The 26,986-nt window shown below is 43.1% G+C and overlaps 2 protein-coding genes across 2 annotated transcripts in view; one reads left to right on the top strand and one right to left on the bottom strand.

The window, feature by feature from the left end:
* SYDE2 (synapse defective Rho GTPase homolog 2) overlaps nucleotides 1–11,311 on the top strand; it is a 56,458-nt gene extending 45,147 nt beyond the window's left edge. The window contains exons 5-7 of the mRNA XM_063427639.1: nucleotides 2,034–2,215; nucleotides 4,540–4,771; nucleotides 10,098–11,311. Coding sequence (XP_063283709.1) covers nucleotides 2,034–2,215; nucleotides 4,540–4,771; nucleotides 10,098–10,522 — 839 coding nt within the window. The 3' untranslated portion in view covers nucleotides 10,523–11,311. The remainder of the gene's footprint in view (nucleotides 1–2,033; nucleotides 2,216–4,539; nucleotides 4,772–10,097) is intronic.
* A 1,398-nt stretch (nucleotides 11,312–12,709) lies between these two features.
* Nucleotides 12,710–26,986, bottom strand: part of DNAI3 (dynein axonemal intermediate chain 3) — a 102,919-nt gene continuing 88,642 nt past the window's right edge. Inside the window, exon 21 of the mRNA XM_063427295.1 lies at nucleotides 12,710–13,087. Within this exon, the coding sequence (XP_063283365.1) occupies nucleotides 12,950–13,087 (138 nt within the window). The 3' untranslated portion in view covers nucleotides 12,710–12,949. The remainder of the gene's footprint in view (nucleotides 13,088–26,986) is intronic.

Raw genomic sequence — 26,986 nt, 5'->3', positions numbered from 1 at the left:
GCTATTACTAGCCCCTCGGTGGGACAGGGCTCGAAGCTATTACTAGCCCCTCGGTGGGACAGGGCTCGAAGCTATTACTAGCTCCTGGCAGGGACAGGGCTCAAAGCTAGTACTAGCCCCTAGGTGGGACAGGGCTCGAAGCTATTACTAGCCCTGGCTGGGACAGGGCTCAAAGCTAGTACTAGCCCCTAGGTGGGACAGGGCTCGAAGCTATTACTAGCCCCTGGCTGGGACAGGGCTCAAAGCTATTACTAGCCCCTGGCTGGGAAAGGGCTCAAAGCTATTACTAGCCCCTGGCTGGGAAAGGGCTCAAAGCTATTACTAGCCCCTGGCTGGGAAAGGGCTCAAAGCTATTACTAGCCCCTGGCTGGGACAGGGCTCAAAGCTATTACTAGCCCCTGGCTGGGACAGGGCTCAAAGCTATTACTAGCCCCTGGCTGGGACAGTGCTCGAAGCTATTACTAGCCCCTGGCAGGGACAGTGCTCAAAGCTATTACTAGCCCTGGCTGGGAAAGGGCTCAAAGCTATTACTAGTCTTGGCTGGGACAGAGCTCGAAGCTATTACTAGCCCCTGGCTGGGACAGGGCTTGAAGCTATTACTAGCCCCTGGCTGGGACAGGGCTTGAAGCTATTACTAGCCCCTGGCTGGTACAGGGCTTGAAGCTATTACTAGCCCCTGGCTGGGAAAGGGCTTAAAGCTATTACTAGCCCCTGGCTGGGAAAGGGCTCAAAGCTATTACTAGCCCCTGGCTGGAACAGGGCTCAAAGCTATTACTAGCCCCTGGCTGGAACAGGGCTCAAAGCTATTACTAGCCCCTGGCTGGGACAGGGCTCGAAGCTATTACTAGCCCCTGGCTGGAACAGGGCTTGAAGCTATTACTAGCCCCTGGCTGGGACAGGGCTTGAAGCTATTACTAGCCCCTGGCTAGGAAAGGGCTCAAAGCTATTACTAGCCCCTGGCTAGGAAAGGGCTCAAAGCTATTACTAGCCCCTGGCTAGGAAAGGGCTCAAAGCTATTACTAGCCCCTGGCTGGAACAGGGCTCAAAGCTATTACTAGCCCCTGGCTGGAACAGGGCTCAAAGCTATTACTAGCCCCTGGCTGGGACAGAGCTCGAAGCTATTACTAGCCCCTGGCTGGGACAGGGCTTGAAGCTATTACTAGCCCCTGGCTGGTACAGGGCTTGAAGCTATTATTAGCCCCTGGCTGGGACAGGGCTCGAAGCTATTACTAGCCCCTGGCTGGGACAGGGCTCGAAGCTATTATTAGCCCCTGGCTGGGACAGGGCTCGAAGCTATTACTAGCCCCTGGCTGGGACAGGGCTTGAAGCTATTACTAGCCCCTGGCTGGTACAGGGCTTGAAGCTATTATTAGCCCCTGGCTGGGACAGGGCTCGAAGCTATTACTAGCCCCTGGCTGGGACAGGGCTCAAAGCTATTATTAGCCCCTGGCTGGGACAGGGCTCGAAGCGATTACTAGCCCCTGGCTGGGATAGGGCTCAAAGCGATTACTAGCCCCTGGCTGGGATAGGGCTCGAAGTGATTACTAGCCCCTGACTGGGATAGGGCTCGAAGCGATTACTAGCCCCTGGGTGGGATAGGGCTCGAAGCGATTACTAGCCCCTGGCTGGGATAGGGCTCGAAGCGATTACTAGCCCCTGGGTGGGATAGGGCTCGAAGCTATTACTAGCCCCTGGCTGGTACAGAGCTTGAAGCTATTATTAGCCCCTGGCTGGGACAGGGCTCAAAGCTATTACTAGCCCCTGGCTGGGATAGGGCTCGAAGCGATTACTAGCCCCTGGCTGGGATAGGGCTCGAAGCGATTACTAGCCCCTGGCTGGGATAGGGCTCGAAGCGATTACTAGCCCCTGGCTGGGATAGGGCTCGAAGCGATTACTAGCCCCTGGGTGGGATAGGGCTCGAAGCGATTACTAGCCCCTGGGTGGGACAGGGCTCAGACAGTTTTTTTTGCAGGTACGAGAGGGCTGTGCATTTAATTTAATAGTAAACCCTATTTTTTTTCCTTTCTATCTAGGTGTTTTAAAGGATTATCTTCGAGAACTGCCTTCTCCTCTAATTACGAAGCAGTTATATGAGGCTGTGCTAAAAGCAATGGCTGCAAAACCCCTGAAAATCACCGGAAATGGCTGTGAGAATGATTCCCGAGACTCTGACGAGGCGGTGGGGTTGTTGAACTGTCTTCCGGAGGTGGAACGGGTAGGTCAGTTGGGGACTGGATATGGTCACTTCACAGTTATGTGCTGACTGTGGGAAGCTCCTTTCAGAACAGATCCACATCCACCAAAATCCAAAGTATATTGAATTTATAGAATAATTCTTAATGGTGCTCAATGCCAAATGTCACTTATTTTGCATAAATAACATTTAAAGGAACACTGTAGAGCACTATAATAGTTATGGAGACAGGAGTGCACTGGCACCAGCCAATGTAAGTAGTAAAACTGTTTTGCTAATCCTTTGACAACTTACCTGGGTGTGCCAGGCGCTGGTCACCTCCTCCACCCACTGCATTGAGCAACGCCCGGTGGTGCTGACCCTCTCAGCCAATGAGCTGACCCTGTAAAAGGTTTACTGAGTACCAGCTCCTGGTTCTCGATGGAAGAAGGGACCGACGATTGCTGGACCACAGGGGAGCACCTGAGCACTCCTGATTACTGCTTGCTGTAGTGATTATGGTATTTCCAGGCTTTCCACACATCTCTGCCATTTCATACAGATCTCAGGTGTTTTACAAATCGGTCGCTCTGTCAATACTGAGCATGCGCATACACACTCAACATGAACGTGTTCTTTACTGCCTTGGAGTATCGGTGAAATAAAGTGACCTGGGTGACGTTATGGGTCCTTGTAACATACAATGCAGTGTTCATCAGACACAGCAATATCTATTATTATTTTTGTAACTTGGGGCTGGTTTGTATCGCTAACACTTAAGTGTTCATTTAAGGAAATGTATATTAAAATGTTTAAATGTTTAATAGGCCCAGGTCTCTCTTTCTATAGTCCCACAGGTAGTGGAGATATTTCTGTAGAAACACCATTCAGACATCTCTATAAATACTGCGCAAGTGTGACCAAAAGGAGGGGATTTAAAGAGGAACTTTTTAATACTCTATTTATTTAAAAATAAAATGTAATAATTTGCACCTCTTTATCCGGTAACTGGGCACCTCCATCTTAGCTCCCTGTCAATCATTGTTATAAGCTCCGCCCTTTACACCTGGCAGTCAGTATAGAGAGAGCCACCTCCATCTTAGCTCCCTGTCAATCATTGTTCTAAGCTCCGCCCTTTACACCTGGCAGTCAGTATAGAGAGAGCCGCCTCCACCTTAGCTCCCTGTCAGTCATTGTTATAAGCTCCTCCCTTTACACCTGGCAGTCAGTATAGAGAGAGCCGCCTCCATCTTAGCTCCCTGTCAATCATTGTTATAAGCTCCGCCCTTTACACCTGGCAGTCAGTATAGAGAGAGCCACCTCCATCTTAGCTCCCTGTCAGTCATTGTTATAAGCTCCGCCCTTTACACCTGGCAGTCAGTATAGAGAGCCACCTCCATCTTAGCTCCCTGTCAATCATTGTTATAAGCTCCGCCCTTTACACCTGCCAGTCAGTATAGAGAGAGCCACCTCCATCTTAGCTCCCTGTCAATCATTGTTATAAGCTCCGCCCTTTACACCTGGCATTCAGTATAGAGAGAGCCACCTCCATCTTAGCTCCCTGTCAATCATTGTTATAAGCTCCGCCCTTTACACCTGGCAGTCAGTATAGAGAGAGTCACCTCCATCTTAGCTCCCTGTCAATCATTGTTATAAGCTCCGCCCTTTACACCTGTCAGTCAGCATAGAGAGCCACCTCCATCTTAGCTCCCTGTCAGTCATTGTTATAAGCTCCGCCCTTTACACCTGTCAGTCAGCATAGAGAGAGCCACCTCCATCTTAGCTCCCTGTCAGTCATTGTTATAAGCTCCGCCCTTTACACCTGGCAGTCAGTATAGAGAGCCACCTCCATCTTAGCTCCCTGTCAATCATTGTTATAAGCTCCGCCCTTTACACCTGGCAGTCAGTATAGAGAGCCACCTCCATCTTAGCTCCCTGTCAATCATTGTTATAAGCTCCGCCCATTACACCTGGCAGTCAGTATAGAGAGAGTCACCTCCATCTTAGCTCCCTGTCAGTCATTGTTATAAGCTCCGCCCATTACGCCTAGCAGTCAGTATGGAGAGCGCCACCTCCATCTTGGCTCCCTGTCAGTCGTTGTTATAAGCTCCGCCCTTTACACCTGGCAGTCAGTATAGAGAGAGTCACCTCCATCTTAGCTACCTGTTCGTCATTGTTATAAGCTCCGTCCTTTACACCTGGCAGTCAGTATAGAGAGAGCCACCTCCATCTTAGCTCCCTGTCAATCATTGTTCGAGGTGATTTTTGTTTCTAGAATTGTTTAATTATAATGATATTTTATTCAATGGTGTACATTCAAGAGCAATGACTGTTCCCCTTTAACAAGTCTGCATTTGTATCCACAGGCAACTTTGAAAATGCTTCTAGATCACTTGAAACTGGTGGCTTCCCATCACGAGGTGAACAAGATGACTTGTCAGAATCTGGCTGTCTGCTTCGGGCCGGTCCTTCTGAGCCAGCACCAAGAAACTTCCATTCACAATAACCGAGTTTTCATCGACTCGGAAGAACTGGCCAGTGCCTTGGATTTCAAGAAACACATTGAGGTTCTGCACTACCTGCTGCAGCTGTGGCCAGGTTCGTGTTCCCTCTGAATGCGGGATCAACATGATCACCGTTTGCTTTTTGTTGTAACACTATATGGAAGAAAGTAAAATAGAAAAGCCGCTTAAGTTTACTCAGATTAATTTGTTCTTCTGGTCTTTCGCTTATTTTGTTTTGAACCCCCCAAATGTCATCCTCTGAAATCCTGTGCCACAAATCAGGTGACAGTGGCCTTACCTTCTTATAAAAGCTGTCTACATTCTTGGCCATGTCTGTTAATTGCATGTAAATAACGTACCGACCTTCGGACAGAATAAACAATGTGTACTGTTTGCCACAGGGATCCAGCAAAGCTGAGCATCTGATCTGTGCGTCAGGTAACCTGTAGCGTGGAGCCGCATGTCTTCTGTTACGCATGGATTGCTTGTTTCAGCGGCCAGTAACTCCCACACGCCCTGTAACCATTTCTTATTTTATTCAATGTCTTGCTTTCTGAGTATTTGTGAAACGTTGTGTTTGTATATTTTGCTTTGGGCATTGTTTGTGTTTGTGAAGTTTTCACGATGTTCAAATAAACCCCAAACAGAAGTGAACTGACTGAAATAACCAGGCTGTGACTATGGCGGAGAGATTTTGAAATGTTTCAAATCCACTCTTTTAGCCAAAAGGTTACAATTTGGTTTTCATTTCATTTCCATTTGGTGTCAGGGTTATAAAACGGAAGTCAAAATACCCGAGTTTACCCTGGCTCTTCCTTTTAGTTCTTAACAGCCCCGAATTCAGTGAATGGTGACTCTGTGTTTGTGTGATGTTAAGTAGTGTTTATTTGTGCTTTGTCGTAAATTGTATACATGTCTTGTCCTTGTCTTTGCTAGCGTTATGCAATGTATGGGTTCAGTGTGTTTTGTGTGATGTTATGTAGTGTGTATTTGTGCTTTGTCGTATATTGTATAATATCTTGTCATTGTCTTTGCTAACATTATGCAATGTATGGGTTCAGTGTGATGTTATGTAGTGTGTATTTGTGCTTTGTCGTACATTGTATACGCCTTGTCCTTGTCTTAGCTAAAATTATGCAATGTATGGGTTCAGTGTGTTTTGTGTGATGTTTTGTAGTGTGTATTTGTGCTTTGTCGTACATTGTATACATGTCTTGTCCTTGTCTTTGCTAGCGTCATGCAATGTATGGGTTCAGTGTGTTTTGTGTGATGTTATGTAGTGTGTATTTGTGCTTTGTCGTACACTGTATACATGTCTTGTCCTTGTCTTTGCTAGCGTTATGCAATGTATGGGTTCAGTGTGTTTTGTGTGATGTTATGTAGTGTGTATTTGTGCTTTGTCGTACATTGTATAATATCTTGTCATTGTCTTTGCTAACATTATGCAATGTATGGGTTCAGTGTGATGTTATGTAGTGTGTATTTGTGCTTTGTCGTACATTGTATACGCCTTGTCCTTGTCTTAGCTAAAATTATGCAATGTATGGGTTCAGTGTGTTTTGTGTGATGTTTTGTAGTGTGTATTTGTGCTTTGTCGTACACTGTATACATGTCTTGTCCTTGTCTTTGCTAGCGTTATGCAATGTATGTGTTCAGTGTGTTTTGTGTGATGTTATGTAGAGTGTGTATTTGTGCTTTGTCGTACATTGTATACATGTCTTGTCCTTGTCTTTGCTAGCGTTATGCAATGTATGTGTTCAGTGTGATGTTATGTAGTGTGTATTTGTGCTTTGTCGTACACTGTATACATGTCTTGTCCTTGTCTTTGCTAGCGTTATGCAATGTATGGGTTCAGTGTGTTTTGTGTGATGTTTTGTAGTGTGTATTTGTGCTTTGTCGTACATTGTATACATGTCTTGTCCTTGTCTTTGCTAGCGTTATGCAATGTATGTGTTCGGTGTGTTTTGTGTGATGTTTTGTAGTGTGTATTTGTGCTTTGTCGTACATTGTATACATGTCTTGTCCTTGTCTTTGCTAGCGTTATGCAATGTATGTGTTCAGTGTGTTTGTGTGATGTTTTGTAGTGTGTATTTGTGCTTTGTCGTACATTGTATACATGTCTTGTCCTTGTCTTTGCTAGCGTTATGCAATGTATGGGTTCAGTGTGTTTGTGTGATGTTATGTAGTGTGTATTTGTGCTTTGTCGTACATTGTATACATGTCTTGTCCTTGTCTTTGCTAGCGTTATGCAATGTATGGGTTCAGTGTGATGTTATGTAATGTGTATTTCTGCTTTGTTGTATATTGTATACATGTCTTGTCTTTGCTAGCGTTATGCAATGTATGGGTTCAGTGTGTTTGTGTGATGTTATGTAGTGTGTATTTGTGCTTTGTCGTACATTGTATACATGTCTTGTCCTTGTCTTTGCTAGCGTTATGCAATGTATGGGTTCAGTGTGTTTGTGTGATGTTATGTAGTGTGTATTTGTGCTTTGTCGTACATTGTATACATGTCTTGTCCTTGTCTTTGCTAGCGTTATGCAATGTATGGGTTCAGTGTGTTTGTGTGATGTTATGTAATGTGTATTTGTGCTTTGTCGTACATTGTATACATGTCTTGTCATGGTCTTTGCTAGCGTTATGCAATGTATGGGTTCAGTGTGTTTGTGTGATGTTATGTAGTGTGTATTTGTGCTTTGTCGTACATTGTATACATGTCTTGTCCTTGTCTTTGCTAGCGTTATGCAATGTATGGGTTCAGTGTGTTTGTGTGATGTTATGTAGTGTGTATTTGTGCTTTGTCGTACATTGTATACATGTCTTGTCATGGTCTTTGCTAGCGTTATGCAATGTATGGGTTCAGTGTGTTTGTGTGATGTTATGTAGTGTGTATTTGTGCTTTGTCGTACATTGTATACATGTCTTGTCATGGTCTTTGCTAGCGTTATGCAATGTATGGGTTCAGTGTGATGTTATGTAATGTGTATTTGTGCTTTGTCGTACATTGTATACATGTCTTGTCCTTGTCTTTGCTAGCGTTATGCAATGTATGGGTTCAGTGTGTTTTGTGTGATGTTATGTAGTGTGCATTTGTGCTTTGTCGTACATTGTATACATGTCTTGTCCTTGTCTTTGCTAGCGTTATGCAATGTATGGGTTCAGTGTGTTTGTGTGATGTTATGTAGTGTGTATTTGTGCTTTGTCGTACATTGTATACATGTCTTGTCATGGTCTTTGCTAGCGTTATGCAATGTATGGGTTCAGTGTGTTTTGTGTGATGTTTTGTAGTGTGTATTTGTGCTTTGTCGTACATTGTATACATGTCTTGTCCTTGTCTTTGCTAGCGTTATGCAATGTATGGGTTCAGTGTGTTTTGTGTGATGTTTTGTAGTGTGTATTTGTGCTTTGTCGTACATTGTATACATGTCTTGTCCTTGTCTTTGCTAGCGTTATGCAATGTATGGGTTCAGTGTGTTTGTGTGATGTTATGTAGTGTGTATTTGTGCTTTGTCGTACATTGTATACATGTCTTGTCATGGTCTTTGCTAGCGTTATGCAATGTATGGGTTCAGTGTGTTTTGTGTGATGTTTTGTAGTGTGTATTTGTGCTTTGTCGTACATTGTATACATGTCTTGTCCTTGTCTTTGCTAGCGTCATGCAATGTATGGGTTCAGTGTGTTTGTGTGATGTTATGTAGTGTGCATTTGTGCTTTGTCGTACACTGTATACATGTCTAGTCCTTGTCTTTGCTAGCGTTATGCAATGTATGGGTTCAGTGTGTTTGTGTGATGTTATGTAGTGTGTATTTGTGCTTTGTCGTACATTGTATACATGTCTTGTCCTTGTCTTTGCTAGCGTTATGCAATGTATGGGTTCAGTGTGTTTGTGTGATGTTATGTAGTGTGTATTTGTGCTTTGTCGTACACTGTATACATGTCTTGTCCTTGTCTTTGCTAGCGTCATGCAATGTATGGGTTCAGTGTGTTTGTGTGATGTTATGTAGTGTGTATTTGTGCTTTGTCGTACATTGTATACATGTCTTGTCCTTGTCTTTGCTAGCGTCATGCAATGTATGGGTTCAGTGTGTTTGTGTGATGTTATGTAGTGTGTATTTGTGCTTTGTCGTACATTGTATACATGTCTTGTCCTTGTCTTTGCTAGCGTTATGCAATGTATGGGTTCAGTGTGTTTGTGTGATGTTATGTAGTGTGTATTTGTGCTTTGTCGTACACTGTATACATGTCTTGTCCTTGTCTTTGCTAGCGTCATGCAATGTATGGGTTCAGTGTGTTTGTGTGATGTTATGTAGTGTGTATTTGTGCTTTGTCGTACACTGTATACATGTCTTGTCCTTGTCTTTGCTAGCGTCATGCAATGTATGGGTTCAGTGTGTTTGTGTGATGTTATGTAGTGTGTATTTGTGCTTTGTCGTACACTGTATACATGTCTTGTCCTTGTCTTTGCTAGCGTCATGCAATGTATGGGTTCAGTGTGTTTGTGTGATGTTATGTAGTGTGTATTTGTGCTTTGTCGTACATTGTATACATGTCTTGTCCTTGTCTTTGCTAGCGTCATGCAATGTATGGGTTCAGTGTGTTTGTGTGATGTTTTGTAGTGTGTATTTGTGCTTTGTCGTACATTGTATACATGTCTTGTCCTTGTCTTTGCTAGCGTCATGCAATGTATGGGTTCAGTGTGTTTGTGTGATGTTATGTAGTGTGTATTTGTGCTTTGTCGTACACTGTATACATGTCTTGTCCTTGTCTTTGCTAGCGTCATGCAATGTATGGGTTCAGTGTGTTTGTGTGATGTTATGTAGTGTGTATTTGTGCTTTGTCGTACACTGTATACATGTCTTGTCCTTGTCTTTGCTAGCGTCATGCAATGTATGGGTTCAGTGTGTTTGTGTGATGTTATGTAGTGTGTATTTGTGCTTTGTCGTACATTGTATACATGTCTTGTCCTTGTCTTTGCTAGCGTCATGCAATGTATGGGTTCAGTGTGTTTGTGTGATGTTTTGTAGTGTGTATTTGTGCTTTGTCGTACACTGTATACATGTCTTGTCCTTGTCTTTGCTAGCGTCATGCAATGTATGGGTTCAGTGTGTTTGCTTTTATATTTTCCCGCTCTTTTCAAAAGTGCAGAACTTTGCATCGTGAATAAAAGCAATGTGTGAATTATAACAGAAATGTAAAACTGCACATGGGATGTGTGCTATTGGTAAATTCAATCCATTCCAGGAATTTGTGCAAAATATTGAACAAAATATTATTTGCTTTAGTGACGAATTTGCCTGGCTTAATAATTAACCTCTATTGGATTTCATAATAATGTGAAAATTCAAGGTATCCTTGTATTTGCTACTAGAATGAGAATGGAGTAAAATATGTAAATATATTTTTTGTTTATCACTTTGCAGTAAAAACGTTGTCAGCCAGTGAGAGCGCCCCCTGCAGTCCAACATCTGAAGTGCAGCCCTGTCTCAGGAGGAAGAAGCCACGTCCACAGATGCTGAATTTAAGTGGAAGCGATTTGTCTGGAGTCTTGAGGCCGAGGGTAGCTAGATTGGACAGTCCGTCGAGTAATCGCTACGCCGGAGATTGGAGCAGTTGCAGAGAAAGTTACTTTACGTCTCTGAAAGCAGGTACGGATTGTCAAGATGTCACTACAGAGAACAGCGCGGATAAAGTCAAGCAGGAAGCATTCTTTACAGATTTCTTGAGCGCTCATTGCGAGGTTTCTGAGGCACAAGGAGTGAACCTTCATGACTTACAGGAAAGTATTGACACCCTGCTTGGAAACCTCGAACGGGAGCTGAACAAAAACAAAGTAAATGGCAATTAACGCTGATCTGTGAAGCAGCCATGGCATCTGCCTGTCATTCCGTGACATTTTATTACAACCATTTTCTTCTTATTAGAAGAACAATATTGAATTAACCCTTTGGGGTATAAGTTACACCTCATGGTACAATGTCCTCCTTTGTCCTGGCTGGGAGGGGGCAGGGTGGCCTTATCAGGTGAAGATGGAATTCAATTCTCAAATATTAACACTTTCCGTTATTTAAACATTGCCAGTCCTGTTTTTCTAAAAGTAAATGTGATTCCTGAAAGATATCTTCTGGCAGGAGAAGCTGACATTTTAGCAGTTTTGGATTCAAGTGCCTTTGTGCCATTTGCTGCCAGTTGTAGGAAGTTAAACTACTAAAGGGCTATCCGTGTATGTGTCCACGAGGGCCACCAATACAGGGTTTAACATAAGCAATGAACATGTCAGCCTGGGGCGGTGACCTCCTGCTATGCAGATAAACCAAATTCTAATGTAGGTTTTCCACACGAAGCCAGTATTTTGTTTTATAGAGACATGTTGAGGAATATAGATGGCAGGAAGAAGGTGTCCGTGAAAGTATTTTATTTATTCTCTTTAGCATTTTATTACTCCTGCTTAAATCAGTTTTAATACTGTAGAATATGCTGCTACGTCTCAAACACAGTGACTGGTCATTTCAGTGTCACACTCTACCTTCCCTTCTAGACACACACACTCTAACTGTGCATTCAGTGTAATCGAAGGCTGAATTGATTGACCGGTAGGCAGGTGAACGTCACCCGTTTTCTCTAATTGGGGGAAAAAGTGTGTCATTAGCATTTCTCCCGTGAGGCTCGTCATTCTCTGGTAATCTAGAAGCATCTCCACCAGTGTCTCCAAAGCACAATTAGATATTCATATCCCTAATGAAAATGCCAAAAGGTTGTTCTGTCTATCAGGTCTCCGTCAGGGAAAAGGAATTGAAATGGTTCCATTCAGTCATTAACGGTACTACTAGTTTATGGTACTTAGCTTAGTCTCAAACCCAGTAATCTCCACTAATCGTGCTAGGGATCTCGCTTTATTCCGATAAGATTTATATTTATATATAAAGAATTTCTAAATATAATTTGACAACATAATTAAAGTGGCTATTTAATAAGACATTATGTACATAACATTTGAATACTTTTAATATGTGAAAATGTATCTGTTGCAGAGACCAGATTTTATATTGTAAAAATGTCAAGGTCGATTACAGAGAACTCATTTAAAGTAGAGTGTTTACTAGAAATTGACTGAATAACCCAAAATTCGGAATGTCCGAACATACGCCTTGGTTATCGCAAGCCGATATGGGGAAAGTTTGTGACGGTTTTAAAAGGACACGACACTAAACCATGTGAATCCCATGTGGTCTGCCTTAGACTTCACCTGAGTAACTTGGTCCAAGATTTAGAAAAAGGAAGAAGTGAGTTTCTTGGGTGGGAGGGCTAATTAATTTGTACCGCCAATGTCTATTTTTGTAAGTAATTGGAATATTTTTACAGCAGGTAACGGCATTTTCTAGTAAACATTGAAGTATTTTTGGATATATAATATTTCATATTGTGTATGATGATCTGTGTTCCAGATGACACAGTTCGGTAATTAGTGCAAATGTTTACACAAAACAATGTGAACGTCTATATATAAAGCACCGGCTAAAATGTATTTTCTATATTCTAATTTATATCGCAGTGTATCATGTAACTGTTACATACAAACCCTGACAAAGTGCTCTGTGTGTGTCTGTTATTCATTGGAAATGTTCCCATTTATTGCAATACTCTGTAATGATATGTTGTCAGGATATTTATGGGAATTGAGATAATGGCTGCTGCGCCACTAGTATATTACTAAGTAAAATAAAAAATCCCTTCACCGTTAAATTAAAATATTCCGATAACAAAAATGCTACACCTGCAGAAAATGAGCTGCAGCGCGGATGCGACATCTTTCCATCCAAGGTTGGGTGAACTCTGGCTTAATCTGGGTTTATCTCGTTGGGTCTGGTCATTTAATGCCACAAAGGGGATTCTATCACTGGTCCTCCTTGTGGTTGTAGATGTGAGATGCTGCACAGGAATACAGTACATACCTCCCTCCCCCTTCGTTGTGTGTAAATAATTGCACAAATTGTACGATCTTTACGTATGCTTAGGTTTGCTGAAAGAATAAATCTACTTAATAACTGCGTTTATTATATCTATATTATTGCACCATGCTGCAGGACATGTAAATCACCTCTAATGAAAGATACAGACCCTGCCCCTCCAAAGTACATTTGTAAAGTTTTGAATAAATTTATCTCAAAATCTAGGAATTGCTTTAACAGTTCAGTATGGCTAAGAGTTATTGTTAGGCACCGCATGGTAAATTTGTCTCGAATTTGCTGATACTTTGTGTACATTTTGCACAGAATTACGCCGGCTTGTTTTTATCTTCACTGATCCAGCCAATAGCAGTCAGGACGGTGTTTTCAGTTTCCAAATAAGCTGCGTATTGCCGGCTGGATTCCTCTTCAATCTGCTCCTTGGGTGTTACATGTGGGATTGTTACCTTCAGGGATAAAGGCATAGAATAGTAAAAGTAATATACAAACTGTATGGCTAAACACACACCTATGCTAAGCTATAGATCTGGCTTTATAGACATCCCATAACCTCTGGTATCGGCACTGTGCTGTGCCCTTAGATCTTTTTATATCTTAAAAGGGTCTACGGAACAGGGCAGCACCAACATGGGCTGATGGTCGAGGCATAGGGGATGTGGCGGGCTCCAGCCAATCAGGACTGGTGGAAAAAGCCCAGATAGTCTGTAATTATCACTCAATATGATCTTCGTGTCTGTAGGTACTGGACGACGTAATGTAATACTATCGTTTTTAATCATTGCATTACAAATATTGTGCTTATTATTCTAAGGAAGTTAGTTAGATAAAGCTGTAGTGCCCTCTATCACTAGTTTTATACTTCCATCCCCCATTTAACACACACAAAGCTTTTTACTCCCCTTTTCCCAGCTCTGAGGCTCCGTCCACACGGCTCACCTCCCATTACATTAGTGAGAAGGTATGGCTTTTTACTCCCCTTTTCCCAGCTCCGAGGCTCCGTCCACACGGCTCACCTCCCATTACATTAGTGAGAAGGTATGGCTTTTTACTCCCCTTTTCCCAGCTCCGAGGCTCCGTCCACACGGCTCACCTCCCATTACATTAGTGAGAAGGTATGGCTTTTTACTCCCCTTTTCCCAGCTCCGAGGCTCCGTCCACACGGCTCACCTCCCCCTACATTAGTGAGAAGGTATGGCTTTTTACTCCCCTTTTCCCAGCTCCGAGGCTCCGTCCACACGGCTCACCTCCCCCACATTAGTGAGAAGGTATGGCTTTTTACTCCCCTTTTCCCAGCTCCGAGGCTCCGTCCACACGGCTCACCTCCCCCACATTAGTGAGAAGGTATGGCTTTTTACTCCCCTTTTCCCAGCTCCGAGGCTCCGTCCACACGGCTCACCTCCCCCTACATTAGTGAGAAGGTATGGCTTTTTCCGCAATGCCCGAAGCTTTGGGGACCTGATGCGCATATGCGGCAAGTGCATTAAAACATTTCCACAGGAAATCATTGTATTCTGTATTTTCGTCTGAGCTGCTACATCACATGACCAATTCTTACTTGATTCTAGTGGTTATCATGAAGACAGGTAATCAATGGAATTGATTTAAAATGGTAATATTTGGAGCGCTTATTTAGTAGGTGAAGAAAGTCTAATTAGAGCTAATAACTTAAATTACTGCTTCAAACACTCTAGGTGTGGTACCCTTCAAACACACAATGCAGTGAACAAGGAAAAAGAGGAATAAGAGTGGAGCAATTTGTTGAAAAGTGACAATTTAGGCAATCTCCCCCTGAATCTCTACAGGTGTAGAAAAGTTTAAGTAAAACAAAAAGCAATACTTAATCCCCAGGGAAGAGTGTTCCATACATAGATCTCTCAAAGGATGTAGGAAAAAAAACATAAAAAGAGCAAATAATAGTGCAGATTGTATTAAATGTATTCCCAGATATTATACCCCAAACAAAGAGGGCTAAGGAAACACCATAAAGCAGTGTCTTAATTCTAACCAACTTTAGGTAAAGGATTTATTATCACAGATAATTAAAACATGCAATAAAAATACATAGAAGCAGCTTTACAAAAACACACATAGCTAGAACTGCTAACAAACTGACTCTCACACAAAAGGGTTACTTCCACCGTTACTCACTGCCAGGCTCGTAATCAATAAAGTGCTGGGGTGGCTGTCCTCAGAGGATGTGGCTGGAACCGAAGTGCGGGCTTCCGCCGTTACTCACTGCCAGGCTCGTAATCAATAAAGTGCTGGGGTGGCTGTCCTCAGAGGATGTGGCTGGAGCCGAAGTGCGGGCTTCCGCCGTTACTCACTGCAGGCTCGTAATCAATAAAGTGCTGGGGTGGCTGTCCTCAGAGGATGTGGCTGGAGCCGAAGTGCGGGCTTCCGCCGTTACTCACTGCCAGGCTCGTAATCAATAAAGTGCTGGGGTGGCTGTCCTCAAAGGATGTGGCTGGAGCCGAAGTGCGGGCTTCCGCCGTTACTCACTGCCAGGCTCGTAATCAATAAAGTGCTGGAGCCGAAGTGCGGGCTTCCCAGAGCTGTAATCCAGCGTGTTGCCCCCTGGTGCCAACATGTACGCGTTTCACCGGATACCAGGCTTCCTCAGGACGTGATGTGGAGTCGTGTGATATAATTTGTGTGTCCTCTAAAGGCACAGCCAATGTTACTTTTCCAGTGGGGCTATACTGGATATTTAAGAAAAAGTAAGTTGGATACCCAAACTGGGAAGCAACTAGTAGTGTGTCCTGGGGCGACCAAATTAGGGGTTAACCCTTACAAAATTGTATTAATAGAAAAGCAGACCTGGTGGGTCAAAGAAAGTAGGGCGCCCCCTAGTGAATATCTGTACATATATACAAGGAATAAAATATAACTTTTAATAGTTGCTGCATAAAAAATGCTAATGGTAGGGACCCAGATACAAAACAAAAATAATAATGATAACAAAAAAAAGTGAACACAATACACCAATTAACAGAAACAAAACAAAAAGAAAATAGTTTGGGAGGATATCAATCGATGTGAGAGCGTTCAGGATGGGGATGAAGTATCCTAAGGTGATAACCTAGGGGTTACTGGGCGAATGAAACGCTCCCCCAAACCTACTAAATATCTCACGAATACACTGGTTACTCTCTGTTTAATCGTGTTGTTAACCCTGCGTTTATCGTGGCAAACTATAATTTGTCCATGAAAAAAGGGAGCTTGGCAACAAAAAAAGGGAAACATAAGAGATTAGTGTATCATATAGTTAGTCCTATTCTGGATGATACCAGTGTATCGAAAAAATGATACAGTTATGAGAGCAATACCACTGGGGTTAAGGGAACGGAATCAGTGAGGAGAGAGCAGCCACAATTATGCAGACAGCGCTAGAAGGCATTAACTAACAGCCGTGCAGTTGTGTCTTAGAAAAAATTACTCAATACCCCTCAACCGTCCCCCCATCGTCACCCCTCTGTCTGGAGATGATACAAATAATGAGAAAATGGCTACGGGAACAAGGCTCGGTGTGCAGAGAGCACTCAATGGTTGGCCTGCAGTGCTATAGTAGACCAGGTATAGACTAGCCGACCTGCTGGATCTTTGGACTAGTAATCACCACTCGCTCAATGCACCCCCTCAGTCCCCCTGTCGCCACCCCTCTTTGTCGAGAGAAAACCTCTGTATCTCTATAGAAGACCTAATCAGTATTGCTTAACTTGCTAACTAATCATCCATACGAATAGACTCGTCACATATCCTCCCTAACTGCCTGCCTGACACGTGTTTCGGCGCCAATGCTAGCGCCTTCTTCTGAGGCTAAACGAGAAATGAGCAACGGGAGCTCCTTAAGTATCCCCACAAAACTACGTCACAGAAGTGGGCGTGTTCCACAATTTTGCGCCCAGACTGATCGAGAACGGGCCAATCACGCCCCTTGATGACGTGTTATGCTAATGAGATTCGCCGGACCCTATTAACCCCTTCTGTGCCCTTAGCATGTGTGTATTAACTATACATGTGGAGAATCCACTTGTATATACATCGAACTAAGGGCTACTACCAGGTGACAGTGCCTTGGTAAGTTTAAGAGTACGGACCCGAAAAAAAATCGGGGTATTAGGGACCTGAGATAAACCTCCTGTCAAACAGGTCCTCTTTTAAGAGGGGACTGCTTCGGATGCATGGAGTGCCAACCGTGGGATACAATCCCGGCTGGGGCACAAGAGGGTTCGTCCGATGACATTAAGGGGGTACCAGTTCAAAGTGGGGTATTAGCATATAAGTAGGGTCCCCGTTGTTGCAAATTAGACATGAAAAAAATAATAAATGACAGTGACACCAAATAGGAGAATAAAGTGTGATGAAACAAATAATGATAATGAGTGAAATAAATAAATTAATTTAAAATAAATTAAAATAAAATTAAATGAATAAACGGAGAAATGAACTAGGATAAATAGGGTGAGGAGTAACGAAAGTATATACAGTCCCTAAGGAAATTATGTACATATGTAATATAATCATATTTTTAGAATCTTGGTGTGATTATTTCTCAATGAAGGGAGTGAATGTAAATCCCTCATTTAGACCGTTAGGGGCCAAGGTTTTAAACCTGTAGATCCAATAACACTCTCTTTTAAGTAGAGTGTTGTCCAAATCGCCGCCTCTATGACCTAAAGTCACTCGCTCAATCCCAGCGAACCTAACTCCCTTAGGGTCTCCGGAATGTTGGTTCCTGATGTGTCTCGACACGGGTGTATCCCTCATATTTTTCACAGAATGAATGTGCTCCATAATACGCCTTTTAAATGGGCGGATCGTTTTGCCCACATATTTTAGGCCACATTCACAGGTCAGGAGGTAAACTATGCCTTTGGTGCTGCAATTAAAAAATTGTTTAATGTTACAGACCACCTGATCATTTGCGTCCATAAGGTGTTTGGAGTCTTTGCAAATGTAGTTGCATGCTACACATTTGCCACACTTGTAGGTACCCTGTAGAGAAAGCCAGTTATGTCCAGATTTCTTGGAGGATAAATGGCTGGGCACTAATGTCTCTTTTAGATTTCTGCCTCTACGTGCTGTTAGGGATACGTAGGGGGTGACTATCCCTTTGAAGTGGGGGTCCTGTGATATGAGTGGCCAGAACCTGCCTAGTATCTTTTTGGCCTGGTTCCAACCTGAATCGAAATTCGCGATGCAACGAATTGGCGTTTGTGCGGCAGGTGTCAATTTGTCGTTAAGGAGTTCCAGTCTATCACTATTCAGGGCCCTTTGATACGCTTGCTTTAGACAACGGTTGGGATAGCCTCTTTCTTTAAATCTTTGTTTGAGGAGTTTGGCTTGGATGGTAAATTCCTCCACGTTAGAACAATTTCTCCTGAGCCGGAGGTACTGTCCCGTAGGGATGCCTCTCTTCAGTGTGGTAGGGTGATGGCTCTCCCACCTCAACATAGTGTTAGTTGAGGTGGGTTTCCTGAACAGAGTCGTCTCAATGGTTTGTTTTGATGTGGTTGTGAACGTGCAATCGAGGAAGTTCAAGGAGGACCCACCTATCTCCATCGTAAACTTCAGGTTAAGGTCATTGGAGACACTGACGGCTCAAACACGAGTTCTACACCCTCCAATGTCACTCAAACAAGAGGCATCCTAAAAAAAGGGGTGGCTTTTTTAGGCCAAAACCCCTGAGAGGGGGAACCCCAAGCACAGTACAGACAAACCCGATACAGGGGGAGGTCACGCAAACGCTATTAAACTCCAGTAATAAAGTCATCAATTTCTCAGATGAGGCACTCACTGAAACCCAGGTCCAGGTTCTCACAAAGGGGTTATCCTTTGTCCCGGTTCCTCTATTCAACAAGTTTGAATGGATAAATGATATCCACCTCTTTGGGCGGAGATTGGCCCTCCACAAATTTTTCTTTATCGAAAAAGAGAAAAAAGCCAGAGACCTGGGTTTTAGTATGAGGGAATATCAGTGCCTCAGTGATCTAGTATCTTTACTAGATGAGAATGATGGCCCTGAGTTGCTACCTTATACCGACCTACGAACCAAGAGTAAATTCACCCCGAACATTAGGGACTATAAGAACATTGACATGTTCGTCGAGTCGACTTGTAAAATGATACAAGACTTAAAATTGGATACCCTCCAACTTCGACCACACAGCAACCTTTCAAGACGTGAATGGCAAGCCCTCTGTGAACTACAGGCAAATGACGACATCGTCATCAAGCCGGCAGACAAGGGGGGAAATATAGTGGTACAAAACAAAACACAGTATGTACAAATGGCCCAAAATATACTTAAGGACAGTACCACCTATAAACACCTACCCTCTGACCCTTCGGCCAAATTTCTATTAACACTCAAAAATCTCCTGGATAAGGCATTCGATGATGGAATCCTAGGAAAAGATGAATATTCGTATATATACGTAAAGTGCCCCACTGTGTCCACCTTTTACTGTCTACCGAAGGTGCATAAACAATATGAAGTCTTGTCTGCTAGACCCATTGTGTCGGGATCTAACAACCTAACATGTAAAGCTAGTGTCTATATAGACAAGATCCTTCGCCCCTTTGTAGAAAAACTACCCTCCCATCTCAGGGACACTAAGGACACCTTGAAATGTCTAGCCTCCACCAGCCTTCCAGAGAATGCCATCCTATGCAGCCTGGACGTAGAGGCACTCTATTCATCTATCCCCCATTCCTTAGGGTTAAGACACACCAAGCACTACTTGGAAACACGCGGTCCTAGACACCAGGGCCACACCTCCTTTGTAATAGACCTGCTACAGTTTGTCCTGACCCATAACTTTTTCCTGTTCAATGGTCAATACTACCACCAGGTGCAGGGCACAGCTATGGGGACATCTTGTGCCCCATCGTATGCCAACCTGCACCTGGGGTGGTGGGAGGAGTATGTGGTCTTTAATAACTCAAATATAGAGCACACTAAGTTCATCTTTATGTGGAAACGCTATATAGATGACGTGCTAGTGGTATGGACAGGCACGAGGGAACAGTTCACGGCCTTCGTAGAGACCTTGAACTCCAATGACCTTAACCTAAAGTTTACGATGGAGATAGGTGGGTCCTCCTTGAACTTCCTCGATTGCACGTTCACAACCACATCAAAACAAACCATTGAGACGACTCTGTTCAGGAAACCCACCTCAACTAACACTATGTTGAGGTGCGAGAGCCATCACCCTACCACACTGAAGAGAGGCATCCCTACGGGACAGTACCTCCGGCTCAGGAGAAATTGTTCTAACGTGGAGGAATTTACCATCCAAGCCAAACTCCTCAAACAAAGATTTAAAGAAAGAGGCTATCCCAACCGTTGTCTAAAGCAAGCGTATCAAAGGGCCCTGAATAGTGATAGACTGGAACTCCTTAACGACAAATTGACACCTGCCGCACAAACGCCAATTCGTTGCATCGCGAATTTCGATTCAGGTTGGAACCAGGCCAAAAAGATACTAGGCAGGTTCTGGCCACTCATATCACAGGACCCCCACTTCAAAGGGATAGTCACCCCCTACGTATCCCTAACAGCACGTAGAGGCAGAAATCTAAAAGAGACATTAGTGCCCAGCCATTTATCCTCCAAGAAATCTGGACATAACTGGCTTTCTCTACAGGGTACCTACAAGTGTGGCAAATGTGTAGCATGCAACTACATTTGCAAAGACTCCAAACACCTTATGGACGCAAATGATCAGGTGGTCTGTAACATTAAACAATTTTTTAATTGCAGCACCAAAGGCATAGTTTACCTCCTGACCTGTGAATGTGGCCTAAAATATGTGGGCAAAACGATCCGCCCATTTAAAAGGCGTATTATGGAGCAAATTCATTCTGTGAAAAATATGAGGGATACACCCGTGTCGAGACACATCAGGAACCAACATTCCGGAGACCCTAAGGGAGTTAGGTTCGCTGGGATTGAGCGAGTGACTTTAGGTCATAGAGGCGGCGATTTGGACAACACTCTACTTAAAAGAGAGTGTTATTGGATCTACAGGTTTAAAACCTTGGCCCCTAACGGTCTAAATGAGGGATTTACATTCACTCCCTTCATTGAGAAATAATCACACCAAGATTCTAAAAATATGATTATATTACATATGTACATAATTTCCTTAGGGACTGTATATACTTTCGTTACTCCTCACCCTATTTATCCTAGTTCATTTCTCCGTTTATTCATTTAATTTTATTTTAATTTATTTTAAATTAATTTATTTATTTCACTCATTATCATTATTTGTTTCATCACACTTTATTCTCCTATTTGGTGTCACTGTCATTTATTATTTTTTTCATGTCTAATTTGCAACAACGGGGACCCTACTTATATGCTAATACCCCACTTTGAACTGGTACCCCCTTAATGTCATCGGACGAACCCTCCTGTGCCCCAGCCGGGATTGTATCCCACGGTTGGCACTCCATGCATCCGAAGCAGTCCCCTCTTAAAAGAGGACCTGTTTGACAGGAGGTTTATCTCAGGTCCCTAATACCCCGATTTTTTTTCGGGTCCGTACTCTTAAACTTACCAAGGCACTGTCACCTGGTAGTAGCCCTTAGTTCGATGTATATACAAGTGGATTCTCCACATGTATAGTTAATACACACATGCTAAGGGCACAGAAGGGGTTAATAGGGTCCGGCGAATCTCATTAGCATAACACGTCATCAAGGGGCGTGATTGGCCCGTTCTCGATCAGTCTGGGCGCAAAATTGTGGAACACGCCCACTTCTGTGACGTAGTTTTGTGGGGATACTTAAGGAGCTCCCGTTGCTCATTTCTCGTTTAGCCTCAGAAGAAGGCGCTAGCATTGGCGCCGAAACACGTGTCAGACAGGCAGTTAGGGAGGATATGTGACGAGTCTATTCGTATGGATGATTAGTTAGCAAGTTAAGCAATACTGATTAGGTCTTCTATAGAGATACAGAGGTTTTCTCTCGACAAAGAGGGGTGGCGACAGGGGGACTGAGGGGGTGCATTGAGCGAGTGGTGATTACTAGTCCAAAGATCCAGCAGGTCGGCTAGTCTATACCTGGTCTACTATAGCACTGCAGGCCAACCATTGAGTGCTCTCTGCACACCGAGCCTTGTTCCCGTAGCCATTTTCTCATTATTTGTATCATCTCCAGACAGAGGGGTGACGATGGGGGGACGGTTGAGGGGTATTGAGTAATTTTTTCTAAGACACAACTGCACGGCTGTTAGTTAATGCCTTCTAGCGCTGTCAGAATAATTGTGGCTGCTCTCTCCTCACTGATTCCGTTCCCTTAACCCCAGTGGTATTGCTCTCATAACTGTATCATTTTTTCGATACACTGGTATCATCCAGAATAGGACTAACTATATGATACACTAATCTCTTATGTTTCCCTTTTTTTGTTGCCAAGCTCCCTTTTTTCATGGACAAATTATAGTTTGCCACGATAAACGCAGGGTTAACAACACGATTAAACAGAGAGTAACCAGTGTATTCGTGAGATATTTAGTAGGTTTGGGGGAGCGTTTCATTCGCCCAGTAACCCCTAGGTTATCACCTTAGGATACTTCATCCCCATCCTGAACGCTCTCACATCGATTGATATCCTCCCAAACTATTTTCTTTTTGTTTTGTTTCTGTTAATTGGTGTATTGTGTTCACTTTTTTTGTTATCATTATTATTTTTGTTTTGTATCTGGGTCCCTACCATTAGCATTTTTTATGCAGCAACTATTAAAAGTTATATTTTATTCCTTGTATATATGTACAGATATTCACTAGGGGGCGCCCTACTTTCTTTGACCCACCAGGTCTGCTTTTCTATACTGGATATTTGCATTAACGGCAGACAGTATATCACTGCCTAGTAGATTACCAGGGACATGATATACTTGTTACAAGGGTACTAGAGTCGTGTAGCTGCATCTCAGTTTGTGGGTAAGAGGAATGTCACCCCTACACATGATAATACATCTTCAGACTTCTCATACGGGAACACATTTTTCCTGCAACAAAGATCTGGCTGCCCCAGTGTCCAGCAGAAAAGGGACTATTCGGTCCTCAGGCAATGTAACATTGATAATGGGTGAGGGTCCAGCTGTCTCAGGGATATTTAAAGCATGTAGCGACACCTGGGTTGCCAACATCCTATTAGGGAGGGGGAGGTGGTTGGTTGTCATGGGAGTTATCATTTGAATTGTGGCCAATATGTGAGCTGGGGATTTAGGGAAACCACAACTTGTACACTTTTCCTCCCCCCAAGAATTTGCCCTTTTGCATTGTGGACAGATCCAACATTCTTTCTGACTAGTGGTACTAGAGCCAAGAGATGCCTGATTTTGGAGAACTGCCTGGTCTTTAGGGATCAAAGGAGTCCCTGCCTTACCCCGGTAAGAGGGTGGGTTTACAAAAATTTCCCAGGATCTTGCATACTCTGGGAGCCTAGAAGTCCAAAACATTGATAATATGGTACACCTTTTCTGGTGGTGTCTCTACAACCACCACATTTAGTTAATTCAACTGCAGTATCATGCCATTTTTGGACAACTTCTACTAAGTCATTATCTTCTAACCAACCTCTGTAATTTGCTATATATTCCGTCCATATATTTAGGTCTAGAGTGCCCTCTGAGGGCATGCCAGCTTTCTTAGGTAACTTTTTAATTTTCTTAGCTCCTTGTCCTTTGTGATGCTTGACTATTGTAAAAGCTGTAAACTCCTCCTGAGTGCTCTGAGAGCTGCCCATCCTAAAACTTGTAAGGGTTAATTACTTCCTTACACAAGACAAACTGTACAAAAACAGTGTGTAAGACACTTATGACCACTGAAGTGGAATTTTCACAGTCTTGTCTTTGTTATTCTAAACACAGATCAGGAGATCTGCCCTTGGAGGATTCTAACTAATTATAAAACAAATGACAAGGCAAACAAAAATAACGTAAAAACCCACAGATATATTCCACTATCTCAGGATTCCTTTCACAAGACATAACACGACATCCACCTGAATATAACCATAGTACCAAAGAAAACAAGTTCTGTAGATCAGACGTTTTTGAAGTCTTTCCTTACCCAGACAGACCAGTAGGATGTGGATCTGAGAGCAAAATTGATATAGGTAGAAAAATGTGTTTTCCTTACCTTGCTGCACCTGTGTCCACCTGTGAGCTAGTGTCAGTCTTTCGACCGTCCGATCCCGGGGTCACGACACCAATTGATATAGATCCAATTTTAACTTTGTTATATTAAGGGGAACCCAAATTGTTTCAAGTGCACTTTGAGACTCGTGAATTAGACACCAGATGCGTGTTGGTTATCAAAATAAGCCTCTGACCTTTATTTTGTCAGTTGTGTTTTTATACATTAAAAAGTGCTTACATGCAAATACTCATAGAACCGTAGTAGGAAGGGATTGAAAGGGTGAAGGGAGTACAGATAAGACATAGGGATGAACGTCATGTACAGATACGTTCCGGGAAAGAGAAGGAACCGACTGATTTAGAAGAGACAGCTCAGGTGGGGGCTAACTGCTCCCGGAACTAGACATATATGGTCTTAAGTGTCGTATTAAGCATTTCCTGAGTCCAAGTTAGCCAATTTTAATAAAGGCTCTTTAATATGACACCTATAAGCTTGAACCTTGGAATCAAGGTAAATTCTGGCACAAGCAGGATGCAAAGCGTGGCAAAACTAGCCACTTCTGTTCGTGAAGTCAAAATAGACTAACTTTTGCACAAAGAACATGGACATATTGTTCATGAAGTCAAACAAACTACCAAACGAGAGACCACACAGTGGAGTCGTGTGTCTCTTATTAAGAATTTGCAACATGTTAAAACTGCAAGATCATAATGGTTGGAAGGGTGGTTGCCGTTCGTATGAATGAACATGTGGCGGCGGCCATCTTGGCGCATGAACGCCCAGCGGTGTTTGGTCGTCGAATGCATGGAACTAAAATCGGACACTCAAACTCGCGAACTTCCATCTCGTTTGTACGTGTACTTCCGTTCATCCAAACAGCGGCATTCCACTAAATGAAACCACCGACCCCCAGACACACGACTACCCAGTTTATGAATGTGTGCATTCGTCTGTTTATTCGTATGAACTCCCAAAAGGAGACCGGTCAAAGCCTTCAATTGCCTGGAACTATTTTGGGACTTCACCTCGTGGCTGACCAGTCCAAAACTTCACTCAAATGGCTCTTCTGTTCTACCGAACGGAGCTGAGCGGTATTTTGACATATTGGGCGGTCAGATCCCAGCTATTCGTGGAGTTCTGATAAATATTATAAGAGTTATGTTTTTAAAATAGTGTTTAATGTTCTGTACTGGGAGATAATTTAATTAAAGAATTGTTCTTATGCAATTACCTCCCCAGTACAGAAAAGGATCATGGGAAATGTTACTTTGTTCCCAGTCTTCCACAAGGTCCACCAGGGGAAAACCCCTGGAATGTCATTAAGGAAGCCCCTTGCATGGGGACTTGTATAAAGCCAGCTGTGGCTCAATAAAAATTGAGTTGACTCCCAAAACTGTGTTTCACCTAGTTGTTGGGGAATGGGATTGGAATTACTACACTATCCTTTATTTGTATGCTGATTACGCCTACCAGCGGAGATACTGCAGTTTATACTTCTACTCCGCTAAACAAAGCTACAAAAGCCAAACTGCAGGTATGTGTTGCAACTGTTATTTTCTTAGGACACTGTATTTCCCATGCCACAAAGGATCTCACGGAAAGTAGGAAAACAGTTCAAAATATTACACCCACCTGCAGCCAAACCCCGCTACGTACATTCCTCGGCCTGGTTTCCTATTGCAGACCTTGGCTTCGCAGTGCAGCAATCTACATGCAGCCCATGTATGATTGTCTCACCCAACAAAACAAACCTTTTAGGTTAACCCCTGCAGTGGAAAATGCTCTTTACACTCTTAAATTGCTTGTCACCTCAGCTCCGGCACTGGGCCTCCCAGAATATAGAGCCTTTCAGGCAGCAGGTTTTTCGCAAGTAATTGATTCTCCATTATCTAATGCAGGTTTTGAGTTTTTTGTAGATGGTTCCAGATATGCTGATGAGAAGGGTAATTTCCACACTGGATATGCTGTAGTCTCTGCACATGAGATAATAAAAGCTGAACCACTCGCTCCTTACTGCTCTGCACAGGAGGCTGAGCTGAAGGCACTCGCTGAAGCGTGTAAAATGGCTTCTGGTAAGACTGCTAATATTTACACAGACTCTCGCTATGCCTTTGGTATAGCCCATGATTTTCTCACCTCAGCAGGTACTCCAATCAAGAAGCCAAAGAAAAACATATCTTTCTGCATTTGTATCCATTTTTTGTATCACTCAGCCTTGTTACAATGCAGCCGCCCATCCCATGTGTTCCCTATTAAGGGTTAATATATAGGGGTGTGTAACGGCACCACCAATTGTAACGCCATTTAGTAGATCTTCCCTTCCAGAGACACAGGCACAGCTACTGTAGACACCAATCCACCGAACCGGAGAAGCATATGAATGCTGTAAACAGCTGAACCGGAACCATACGAATGCTGTAAATTCAGCCGAATACAGCCGAATAGGAAAAACCATACAGATAGGTTTACAGTCCTAGCAATCAAACTGGAACAGCATACAGTAAATCCCCCCAATGAAGATGATAATGCATGGCAGGGAAATATATAGATGCAGATAGCAAAGGCTTTTAATTTAACTTCCTTTTGCCTCAAACCTCTCCTCAGTAAACGCCATACAATCTTGTCTTATAGCATACTCTATGTTAGGAGTCCCAGGCTTAGAATCGTATAATATCCGAGTAGTGAATGCTGTAGCCTGTTCCCTTGCAAAGGGTTTAAATGCCACTTCACAGGCCCTAGAAGAGCTACTTATGGACAACCAGGCAAATAAGAAGGCAATCCTTGAGAATAGAGCAGCCATTGACTACTTACTAATGAAACATGACTTAGGCTGTGAAGCTATTGAAGGTATGTGCTGTTCTAACCTATCTGACCATGGCACTATGATCCATAAACATATAAAAGATTTACATGACTTAGTACAGGATATCAAACAGGATACTGGCTTCTTTGGGGATTGGGATTGGACATTTGGGCTAGGAACATAGTTGACTTGCTAATTAAGAACATGTTGTACTTTTTTCTATTATGGCCAATTTTCTAACCTTTAGATTTCTCTCATGTCTACTAACCTCTCTATGTAAAAGCAAACCTACTGTTGGTCGTACCTTAACTTACCTTTCAGCTCAGATTTTGGAAGGGTTTTATGATGTTACCTCGCCTAACAAATGAAAGAACTCTCCTCTG

This window comes from Pelobates fuscus, chromosome 7 (assembly GCF_036172605.1).
Source record: "Pelobates fuscus isolate aPelFus1 chromosome 7, aPelFus1.pri, whole genome shotgun sequence".
Lineage (NCBI taxonomy): Eukaryota > Metazoa > Chordata > Amphibia > Anura > Pelobatidae > Pelobates > Pelobates fuscus.
The sequence above is the reverse complement of the archived record's forward strand: the minus strand, read 5'-3'. Positions and strand labels throughout refer to the sequence as shown.